Source organism: Macaca fascicularis, chromosome 3, assembly GCF_037993035.2.
Source record: "Macaca fascicularis isolate 582-1 chromosome 3, T2T-MFA8v1.1".
Taxonomy (NCBI): Eukaryota; Metazoa; Chordata; class Mammalia; order Primates; family Cercopithecidae; genus Macaca; species Macaca fascicularis.
In genome coordinates, this window is record NC_088377.1 from 45,971,701 (window position 1) to 45,983,978 (window position 12,278).

At 46.1% G+C, this 12,278-nt stretch overlaps 1 protein-coding gene across 2 annotated transcripts in view; it reads right to left on the reverse strand.

Annotated features, from left to right (window-relative positions):
* Window positions 1–12,278, reverse strand: part of RAC1 (Rac family small GTPase 1) — a 31,135-nt gene that overhangs the window by 7,688 nt on the left and 11,169 nt on the right. For both annotated transcript variants that reach the window (XM_045387901.3, XM_065541656.2), the window contains exons 2-3: window positions 10,610–10,681; window positions 4,314–4,431 (exon numbers count right to left, since the gene is read on the reverse strand). In XM_045387901.3, the coding sequence (XP_045243836.1) occupies window positions 4,314–4,431; window positions 10,610–10,681 (190 nt within the window). The remainder of the gene's footprint in view (window positions 1–4,313; window positions 4,432–10,609; window positions 10,682–12,278) is intronic.

Sequence of the window (12,278 nt, forward strand, 5' to 3'; positions counted from 1 at the left end):
GGAGCCTCAGGCTGTCTCCAGTCACCGGCCCATGTTTCCAGTCAACCTGAGCACTGCTTTCCCCTTTCTGACTCACCCAGACTCGCGCATGCCTGTTACACACATGGTGTCTTCAATGCCTTTGTCACTCCTGCATCACACACCACTTCCTCCTCGGTGGTGAGAGGTGCAGCCAGGGCTGCTCCTCCCGCAGCCTCCTGCCCACTGGTGGAACTAACCACAAGAGATGGGTCCACTTTCCATGGAGTAAGACAAGGGCGGGCATCTGGACAGCTGAGATCTCACTACAAAAAAGCAGCGTTGTTTCTACTTCATTTTATTTTCTTCCAAATGCTATACACCTGGATTTTACTTTCAGGTTTGGAGTTTTAAAAAACACAGGCATTCTGGTCAGGTGCAGTGGCTCACGCCTGTAATTCCAGCACTTTGGGAGGCCAAGGCAGGCAGATCACGAGGGTCAGGAGATCGAGACCATCCCAGTTAGAAACCCCGTGTCTCTACTAAAAATACAAAAAACTAGCCAGGCGTGGTGGTGGGCGCCTGTAGTCCCAGCTGCTCCGGAGGCTGAGGCAGGAGAATGGCATGAACCCGGGAGGCGGAGCTTGCAGTAAGCTGAGATTGCGCCACTGCACTCCAGTCTGGGTGGCAGAACAAGACTCCGTCTCAAAAAACAAAACAACAACAACAACAACAAAACAGACATTCTGGCCAGGCACAGTGGCTCACGCCTGTAATCCTATAAAAGGGTCAGGCAGTCCCTGACATCTGAGAACCAGCCTGGCGCTCGCAGCTTCGCCATGGTGGAGGTTGCCACTATTGAATACAATAATCTCGCAGAACACCGACATCAGACAAAGTCACCTGTGTGACCGTGCTGAAATAGGACCAAAAGTAAGTAAACTTTAAAAAAAAAACTCATAATCATTTCTAAGTAGTGACAAATCCAAGATCATCATACAAACCACAAAAATCACCAAATATCCCCCGCTCCCAGCCAGTATGAGTGAGGGCCGAATTCCCACAGCACCCAGGTGCGTGTCTCCCTCGCGGCGAAGAGTAACAAACCCAGTTCTGTTTAACTACAGGTGTGTGCCCGGTGCTCTCTGGCTGCACTTGTAACAGCCAACCTCACAAAAGCTGAGGCCTTTTGAAACTCAAAACTGCCAAGCCAAACACCGCAGTTTTTCTTTTTATCTACCATCACAGGAGTCTAGCCCACCACTTTAAAACCTTTAGCACTGGCCAGGCTCAGTGGCTCACGCCTGTAATCCCAGCACTTTGGGAGGCCAAGGCGGGCGGATCACGAGGTCAGGAGATCAAGACCATCCTGGCTAATACAGTGAAACCCAGTCTCTACAAAAATATAAAAAATTAGCCAGGCGTGGTGGTGGGCGCCTGTAGTCCCAGCTACTCGGAAGGCTGGCTGACACAGGAGACTGGCGCGAACCCGGGAGGTGGAGCTTGCAGTGAGCCAAGATCGCAGCACTGCACTCCAGCCTGGGCGAGAGAGTGAGACTCCATCTCAAAAAAAATAAATAAATAAAAATAAAAAACAAAATTAGCCAGACATGGTAGTGCATGCCTGTAGTCTCAGCTATGTGGGGGACTAGGGTGGGAAAGTCGCCTGAACCTGGGAAGCGGAGGTTGCAGTGAGCCAAGATCACACCACTGCACTCCAGCCTGGGCAACAAGAGCGAAACTCCGTCTCAAAAAGACAAACTTTTAGCATAGCAAGAAAATGAAACAATTGGCATGACGCACTGGGGTCCTGGCTGACCCCAACATGGAGGCTCAGCATCTCAGCGAACCCGCCACACAGCCTGAGTCTCAGGACACGCACAGGGCTCAGGACTCGTTGTGACACTGACAGGTTACTTAGGCTCCCGCTCACACCAGCAATCCTGGTGCAAGCAGGCAAATAAATACAGGGGATCTACACAAGGGAAGATGCTGAACCTGAGCATCACTCTGACAAGACTTGGTTCTGTGCATGCCAACTGAAGATGAGTATGCAGAACTTAGGAAAGACTTTCAAGAGAAAATAATTTAACGATTATTTCGAGAAAATAAAAACCTGAGGGCAATTTCAACTGAGAATGGCGACTACCTCCTCACCATCTTTTGGAGAACGAAGAAACGAATAGTCTGAACAGACTTAGCCAGACAGAGCTACCCAACAGAGAAGGATGCCAACGTGAAATGACCACAGGAAATGTAATATCTCTTTTAGGACGCCCTAGGTAAGAAATCTTCCAACTGGTCCTTCAGGAGTGTGTCTAAGCAGTCTTGGATGAGCTACATAAACAGGTCTGCAGATCACAGAGCCAGCAACCAGGGACCACATTCCATTTAGTACAAAATTTAGAGGTTTCACCTGTATCCACAAGAGACCCAGGTGCCAGCATGTTGCTCCCAGATCCTGTTCTTCTTAGCACCGTGTGGCCCAAAGGGATGAGGCCTTCCAGACACTGGTGTCTGAGCATTTGTGGCCTGCCCTGAGTTGTCAAGATAATTTCCTTATCTCTGAAGGAGTCCGGGCAGGAAGCCTTCCACTGCTGGGTGGGTGCTCGTTCCTCTTGCTCCTTAAGCGCCCCGTTCACCCCCTTGCTGGTACAGGGTGTATTACATGATTTATGGTACTTTTCCGTGAACTGCCTGAGGGCAAGAACCATGTCTCACTCCCTTCTTGCTCTTCAAATATTTTCTAGGAAAGCAGTCCATGGTCTCACACAGAGGAGACATGAAGTTTAAGTGCTAGCCCTATGAGGACACCTGCTTTCATACCAGGCCTCACACTCTACAGCTTTGTTCAAGCTGAGGAGAGTTCTCCTTCCTCATCTGTTGTTCCTCAGAACACAAAGTGGGACTCCTGCCAAGTCACCCTTGACTTACTGTGAGGCGTCCCTTAGAGAAAGGCCGCGCCCTGCCCGGTACCCCCTGAGTCACAGCAGGGTGGCTCTCATTTCTCAGAATGACACCACACCCTTCCACATGTGTCCAGTGGGCTGGAGACTCCTACTCTACCAGTCAGTATGTTTTTAAATCCATTTACAATCTGAATCAGTAAACATCCACTGGGTATAGTTTCCTAAGGTACTGAGAAGAATTTGAATTGTCTGGGGATTATAGACTGATTGTTAATACAGTAGATTTAACTACTAAGTTATTTCATCCATAATACCCCCTAAAACCACAGGCTGCCTCATCATCAATCGGGGCTCAAAGCCAGCCTTTCTCTAGGAAGTCTTCCTCACCTCAATTCAACCCCAAACCCCAATCCCTCCGGCCAATCCAGGTTTGCCGAGCACCCACACAACTGCCACTCGTTTGGGCACAACGTGGAGAGCAGCGCTCTCTAGGCTGACCCACCCGCACACTCAGGAGCAGGAGAATTCTGACAGCGGCTGGCCCGCAGTGTGTGCTGTGTGCCCAGGACTGCTAGGGGTGCGTGACATGTACTCATCTCACCCTACGAGGACACAGGCAAAGACTGGAGAGAGGAAGAGGCCTGCCTGAGGTCACAGAGCTAGGATAGGACATGCACACAGGATATCCACCCAAGGAATCTCAAGCATATTTAAGTTTTGCTTCCAAAGACACTTTTAAAAATGAAGAACAAACATGTAACAAGATCAGCAAAAGATACACAAGTAAAACAACTGCTTAAAGAAAAGTAACTTTTAACCACAACAATGTCTTCTAAGTACCCATTTTCACCAGCTACTGCTCTAATTAGCTTTGATAAATAAATCACTTTTGTCTGATACAGAAAAAAAAACTAAACTTTTTTTTCTGATTGGACACAGTGGATACATTTTACAAAACCAAAACCTCAATCTACATTGAATAGATTTAGGTTCTATAGCCATACAAATTATGTATTTTGTGGGAAAAAATGCATTAAACCTGTAAGATTAGTTACTAACTTGGTTTAAAGAAACCCGAATCTTAACTGCTTAATTTGATTCTGCGGTACAAAACTGTCACACAGCAAACTTGTCTTCAAACCAATTGGTGTTAAAAACTGATTTGCAAAAACAAAACAAAACAAAAAGCACCTTTCATACGGTTATTCTGAAGCTAAATGGAAGACTGTAAAATGCCCAACAATGGAACAGCTGTTAACGCTCAAAACACAAAACCCCTGCCATCTAGGGGGATGTTTATACGGAACTAATTCCGCCCCGTCTGCTATTTACTCAATATCCAAATGATGGCAATATAAGCAAGTCCACAGGTAACATGCACTAATTAAACGCTCGAGAATTATATACTCTAAAAAAGACACATTAAAAATCAGCTGCAATCCTTACTGTTTGCGGATAGGATAGGGGGCGTAATCTGTCATAATCTTCTTGTCCAGCTGTATCCCATAAGCCCAGATTCACCGGTTTTCCATCTACCATAACATTGGCAGAGTAATTGTCAAAGCTGTAGAACGGAATGAAAATGGTTAGTCACAGATGTGGAACCTAAGTCACTGTCCTGGCCATCCTAGAGAAGGTGTGCCAAGAAAAAGGGTGGGGACGGGCCTGGAGGATGCCACACCAGCAATGTCTCTGCAGGCACGAGGAGGAAGGAGGCAGGGGCAAAACTCACGGGAAACAAACCCAACCCAAAACTTGAGAAAGAAAAATGAAAGAAACAAACAACAAGCTATTTAAGTGAAACAAATCACTGTCAGAAATACATACACTTCACTTTAAACAAAGTTTAAGACTTTTATCCCAGGAAGAAGTAAGTGTAAAATTAGCCCCGCTTTCAAATCCTCCTTGTTGGGTTTTTCATGTACTTATGTCACTCATTTTCAACAAGAGAGCTGGCCACTAGAGCTACCCTCTGCAGGGTTTCCAGAAGGCCTGAGTGTAGAACAGTAACACAAAAGACACTTGCCTTAACAAGCCTCCCAATAACATTTTCAAAGTGAGTGTACCTGATGACACAAATATTTAAATTCATGTGAAGTTGGCCGGGCACGGTGGCTCTTGCCTGTAATCCCAGCACTTTGGGAGGCCGAGGCGGGCGGATCACGAGGTCAGGAGATCCAGACCATCCTGGCTAACACGGTGAAACCCCGTCTCTACTAAAAATACAAAAAATTAGCCGGGCGTGGCGGCGGACACCTGTAGTCCCAGCTACTCGGGAGGCTGAGGCAGGAGAATGGCGTGAACCCGGGAGGCGGAGCTTGCAGTGAGCCAAGATCACACCATTGCACTCCAGCCTGGGCGACACAGCGAGACTCCGTCTCCCAAAAAAAAAAAAAAAAAAAAAAAAAACAAATTCACATGAAGTTGCTACACAAATTAGTCAGGAGAGGTAACCCAGCAAAGCCTACAGGCTGACAGAAGGAAATCGGACCCAAGTTAAAAACTGCTACTGGTCAGCAGAAACCAAGCTTTAGAAAAGAATAGTGTTTCCTCTGGACAGGAAGGCAAAAAAGAAAAGGAAAAATACAATAAAAAGCAGAGGCTGGGCACGGTGGCTCACGCCTGTAATCCTAACACTTTGGAAGGCCGAGGTGGGTGGATCACCTGAGGTCAGGAGTTTGAGACCAGCCTGGCCAACATGAAGAAAACCCTGTCTCTACTAAAACTGCAAAAATTAGCCGGGGCGTGGTGGCGGGTGCTTGTAATCCCAGCTACTTGGGAGGCTGAGGCAAGAGAATCACTTGAACCCGGGAGGCAGAGGTTGCAGTGGGCCAAGATCACATCATCGCTCTCCAACCTGGGCAACAAGAGCAAAACTTTGTCTCAAAAAAAAAAAAAAAAAAAAAGGAAGAAGAAAGAAAGAAAAGGTGATAGTGACAGACATGGTAATTATGCTTCCATAAGAAAAAGATTATAGGATAGGCCGGGCGTGGTGGCTCAAGCCTGTAATCCCAGCACTTTGGGAGGCCGAGGCGGGCGGATCACGAGGTCAGGAGATCCAGACCATCCTGGCTAACATGGTGAAACCCCGTCTCTACTAAAAATACAAAAACTTAGCCGGGTGAGGTGGCAGGCACCTGTACTCCCAGCTACTCGGGAGGCTGAGGCAGGAGAATGGCGTGAACCCGGGAGGCGGAGCTTGCAGTGAGCTGAGATCCGGCCACTGCACTCCAGCCTGGGTGACAGAGCGAGACTCCATCTCAAAAAAAAAAAAAAAAAAAAAAAAGATTATAGGATAAATGGTATTGTGACTTTCTTTCCCCTATAAGGGAAAAAGAATCAGGTCCTTGCCTCGTTCTATACCAAAAATAAATTCTAAATGGATTAAAGATAAAAATTTTAGCCACAAAAAACCTAGAAAAAATACTAGAGCATACTTTTGCATTATTTAAGTAGGAAAGGCCTTTCTAAGATACAACATACAATTCTGAGGGAGAGGTGGTATTATTACTATTATTTTATTTTTTTTTTGAGACAGAATCTCACTCTGTCACCCAGGCTGGAGTGCAGTGGCGCGATCTTGGCTCACTGCAACCTCCGCCTCCCGGGATCAAGCGATTCTCCTGCCTCAGCCTCCTGAGGAGCTGGGATTACAGGTGTGCACCACCACGCCCAGGTAATTGTTGTATTTTAGTAGAGATGGGGTTTCACCATGTCGATCAGGCTGGTCTCAATCTGACCTCGTGATCCACCTGCTTCAGCCTCCCAAAGTGCTGGGATTAAAGGCATGGGCCACCACGCCCAAGTGATGTGGTATTATTTACATTAAATGCTAAATTTCTATACGGCAGAAGACACCACAATGAAGATCAAAGACAAATGACAGACTGAGAAGGATTATTTACGAAACGTTCCATCAGGCCACGTGCAGTGGAGCATGACTATAGTCTAGCTACTCAATCGGCTGAGGTGGAAGGACCAGCAGTTCAAGTCCAGCCTGGGCAATACTGCAAGATCCCATCTCAAAAAAAAAAAAAGAAAAGAAAAGAAAAGGGAAAAGAAAGGAGAAGGAAGGAGGGAAGGAGGGACAGAGGGAGTGGGGAGGGAAAGAAGGAAATGTTCCATCAGTAAGAAAAAATTTCGGTCGGGCGCGGTGGCTCAAGCCTGTAATCTCAGCACTTTGGGAGGCCGAGACGGACGGATCATGAGGTCAGGAGATCGAGACCATCCTGGCTAACACAGTGAAACCCCGTCTCTACTAAAAACTACAAAAAACAGCCGGGCGCGGTGGCTCAAGCCTGTAATCCCAGCACTTTGGGAGGCTGAGACGGGCGGATCACAAGGTCAGGAGATCGAGACCATCCTGGCTAACACGGTGAAACCCCGTCTCTACTAAAAAATACAAAAAACTAGCCGGGCGAGGTGGCGGGTGCCTGTGGTCCCAGCTACTCTGGAGGCTGAGGCAGGAGAATGGTGTAAACCCGGGAGGTGGAGCTTGCAGTGAGCTGAGATCCGGCCACTGCACTCCAGCCTGGGCGACAGAGCCAGACTCAGTCTCAAAAAAAAATAAATAAATAAAAATAAAAATAAAAAATACAAAAAACTAGCTGGGCGTGGTGGCGGGCGCCTGTAGTCCCAGCTACTCGGGAGGCTGAGGCAGAAGAATGGCGTGAACCTGGGAGGCGGAGCTTGCAGTGAGCCGAGATCGCGCCACTGCACTCCAGCTGGGGCGACAGAGTGAGACTCCGTCTCAAAAAAAAAAAAAAAAAAAAAAAAAAAAAATTTTCAGTAGAAAAATAAGATTTAAACAAACAATTCACAGGAGACTAAAAATGTACAGTAAACATTCAAAAGAGCCAGGTGTGGTGGCTCACGCCTGTAATACCAACACTTTGGGAGGCCAAGGTGGAGAATCACTTGAGACCAAGTGTTCAGGACCAGCCTGGGCAATAGAGCAAGACGTAGCTCTATAAAAACACATGTTTTTTGTTTTTTTTTTTTTTGGAGACAGGGTCTTGCTCTATTGCCCAGGCTGGAGTGCAGTAGCACAATCTCGGCTCACTGCAACCTCCGCCTCCCACGTTCAAGCAATCCTCCTGCCTCAGCCTTCAGAGTAGCTGGGAGTAGAGTCATGTGCCACCATGCCCAGCTAACTTTTGTATTTTTAGTAGAGACGGAGTTTCACCATGTTGGCCAAGTTGGTCTCAAACCCCTTACCTCAGTGATCCACCCAGCTCAGCCTCCCCAAGTGCTGGGATTACAGGCGTGAGCAAAATTACTTAATTAAAAAAAAAAAAAAAAAAATTCAGCCAGGCGCAGTCGCTCACGCCTGTAATCCCAGCACTTTGGGAGGCTGAGACGGGCGGATCACGAGATCAGGAGATCAAGACCATCCTGGCTAACACGGTGAAACCCCGTCTCAACTACAAATACAAAAAAAAAAAACTAGCCAGGCTAGGTGGCGGGCACCTGTAGTCCCAGCTACTCGAGAGGCTGAGGCAGGAGAATGGCGTGAACCTGGGAGGTGGAGCTTGCAGTGAGCTGAGATCGCGCCATCAGTGGCACTCCAGCCTGGGCGACTGAGCAAGACTCCGTCTCAAAAAAAAAAAAAATTCAAAGATTTTAACCACATCTGTGATTAGAAATGCAAATGGTTAGATAACTTCAACCCACGTAACGGCAGCGTGTACTAAGAGGCCACTTTAGTTAAGGCCAGCAAAGTGACAGCTTTGTAGACAGCAATTTGGTAGTATCTACCAAAAAATAATTTTTTTTTAAAATGTTTTTTTTTCTGGAGACAGAGTCTCACTGTTGCTCAGGCTGAAGTGCAGTGGTGCAATCTCGGCTCACTGCAACCTTCGCTTCCCGGGTTCAAGCAATTCTCATGCCTCAGCCTCCCGAGTAGCTGGGACTACAGGAGTGCACGACCACGCCCGGCTAATTATTACATTTTTAGTAGAGATGAGGGTTTTACCATGTTGGCCAGGCTGGTCTCGAACTCCTGAACTCAAGTGATCCTTCTGTCTTGGCCTCCCAAAGTGCTGGGATTACAGGTGTGAGCAATCACACCTGGCTGTATCTACCAAAATTTAAAACATCCATTGTCTTTTGATCTGGCACGATTTCATTTCTAATAATCTATCCGAGTGTACACAAAGACATGAGGGACAACACTGAACACAAAAATGTTTGTAACACCAAGAGTCCAAGCGACCAGTGGGTTAAATCAGTTACAGTACTTCAAAATCATGAATCATTAATGATTTAACCTTTATCTACACATGTAGATAAGGAAAATCTCCCTCATAAATTTAGGACAACAGGGACAGCATGATTCCACTTACACTAAACAATGGGCGCCAGGTGCGGTGGCTCACGTTTGTAATCCCAGCACTTTGGAAGGCCGAGGCGGGCAGATCACCTGAGGTCAGGAGTTTGAGACCAACCTGGCCAACATAGTGAAACCTGTCACTACTAAAGAAACAAAAATTAGCCGGGCAAGGTGGTGTGCACCTGTAATCCCAGCTACTTGGGAGGCTGAGGCAGGGAATCGCTTGAACCCAGGAGGCAGACATTGCAGCATTGCAGTGAGCTCAGATCGCATCACTGCACATTCCAGCCTGGGCGACAGAGAGACACTAACTCCAAAAAAAAAAAAAAAAAAAAGGAAAACAGCAACAACAAAAAACATGGGTATGACACTTCAGGGAGCACCTGGGTGTGTGTTGTGCCTGAGAAGGTGAGGAGGCAACACCTACCCAGCTTACACGGGGAGAACTCACAGCAAATGCAGTATGGTGCATTATGAGGCTCAGCTACATGGGCTCCTGGGTAACCCATCACCAGAGCAGCACTTTCCTGTCTCCACCCAATTCTGCTGCCCACAGGGAGTAAGCAATTCAACAGCCAATTCCACCCTCCTATACCCCCTCAACACACACACCCAAGTTTCAATTCCAAAGCCCTATACCTCAATGTTGACATGTAACCAACTGATGACTTATCAGAAAAGGCCAATTAAATCATAATGGAATCCTTCCCATTCCAGTTCCCAGAAAGCCAATGTATCTGAAACTCTTGTACTGACAAGGACTGTCTCTGATCAGAGTTTTGGTCAGAGTCCTTGTGTCCAACTCTGGTTTTCTTTAACATCATCCAGTCTCTATACTTCAAGTTAGACTTTGTCTTCTGGATGTTTAAAAATCAATTAGCAAAGTTGTGTTTGTTCCATCACACCAGAACAGTTTATATTACCCTAAGTTTTTGTTTTGTTTGTGGGTTTTTTTTTTTTTTTTTTTTGAGATGGAGTTTCACTCTTGCTGCCCAGGCTGGAGTACAGTGGCATGATCCCAGCTCACTGCAACCTCTGCCTCCAGGGTTTGAGTGATTCTCCTGCCTCAGCCTCCCAAGTAGATGGGATTACAGGCACCCGCCACCACACCCAGCTAATTTTTTGTACTTTTAGTAGAGACGGGGTTTCATCACGTTGGCCATGCTGGTCTCAAACTCCTGACCCTCAGCTGACCCACCCGCCTCAGCCTCCCAAAGTGGTGGGATCACCACATCCCACCCTATTTTTTAAAAGCCTAAAATACCTTATAGATTTCAGTGAATGTTTAAGAAAAACTTAGTATCTGTTCATATGAGGATTAAAGATGGCTCTACAGCAAAACAAATGGTCAAAGGAATGTGAAAACCGTAACACACACAAGTTAGTTCCCAATTTAATTCAAGATACTTACACAGTAGGGATGTATTCTCCAGGAAATGCATTGGTTGTGTAACTGATCAGTAGGCAAGTTTTACCTACAGCTCTAAAGAGAAAGAGAAAAAAGGTTGCTTAGTCAACATGAATGTAATCTTAGCTTTCATTATTCTGTCAAATAATCTCTAGAGAAAAAAACAATCAAGGCATATACATCACACGCTTAGCATTAAAGAAAATGTTTTCAATGTTTTCTATAACCCTTTATCACCACATACACATTTGTACCCTGAAATTTAAAGTAAACAAACTAGAATTTCTCAGAAAGGTAGAGTCAGGAACCATCACATTCTGTTTAGGTACCTGGTGTTAGCATTAATAGTAAAGAAACAGTTGTTACCGATGTACAAGATTCAAGAGAAACAAGATTTTAAAACTTCACGTCTCTTCTGTGAACATCTGTAGAGTCTTTCATCCAAGAATCTTAAGTTTGATCCCGAAGACTTTTTTTTTTTTTTTGAGACTGAGTCTCATGCTGTCGCCCAGGCTGGAGTGCAGTGGCACCATCTTGGCTCACTGCAGCCTCTGCCTCCCAAGTATAGCTGGGATTACAGGTGCCCACCACCACGCCCGGCTAATTTTTTTTTATTTCTAGTAGAGATGGATTTTCGCCATGTTGGCCAGGCTGGTCTCAAACTCCTGACTTCAAGTGATCCGCCCACGTGGACCTCCCAAAGCGCTAGGATTACAGGCGTGAGCCACCAAACCCAGCCTAAAGGTATTTTAATACTAATACACAAGCACAGCTTTCTTTGGCCACCTGTACTTCTCTAAGTAACTTATTTTGCTGCCTTAAGTGGCACAGCTCAAAAATCCCACCACATCCCTAGAGCCTCCCCTCTGGCAATCGGCAATGACTGTTCTCTTGAGAGAACGTGCTTAGTCAATAAACCACCACCCATAACTGCCATCACATTAATTCAGCTGTATTCAACTGCCACCTCCCCCCGCCCCAGTCCTCACACAGCCTCGTAAGTCTACAAGCAGGGGCTATCACAATACATCCCAGACATATTAATCAATAGCTCAGAGAGGATGGGAGTTAAACTTTCCAAACAAAGAAGTGTGTAGAAATACTTCAGAGAAAGGAGCACCACCTGCACAATTCGTAATGGGTAGAGACTAATCCTAGTATTACCAGTGTGCCACCAGGCAGAAGTCAGAGTGGTGGCTGAAAGTCTCCCAACCACCTGGAATATTTTTCAAGAAGCTATCACCTAATAACTAAGACCACCACAACATTAGCAAAACATAAAGGTCTCCAATTTTTACACCATTGACAGGACAAGCTTAAGGGTTTATATGAAAGCTCAAGTCTCTAGCATCCTGAGGGTTCAGTTAGCCAAGTGCTCTCCTTAATGAGCCCTTCTGTCTGCTGTGCTGTCAGTTTACCAAGGTCACGATACATCAGTGTCATAATTTGTAAGATTTTTGTCGTTCAATCTCAACTACTATAAATGAGAATTCACCATAAAGTTAAGCGCTTTTCCATTTTCCCTCACACTCAAGGCAGATTACAGGCCCAGCCAGTCTTGCCAATTCTCATTCACTCATGACATTATTGAGGGCTTAACAAAAGTTGGAACTCACCATTCCAAAGACTTCAGAGAGTCAAACATTACATCACCAGGAAGTAGCTTCCAACT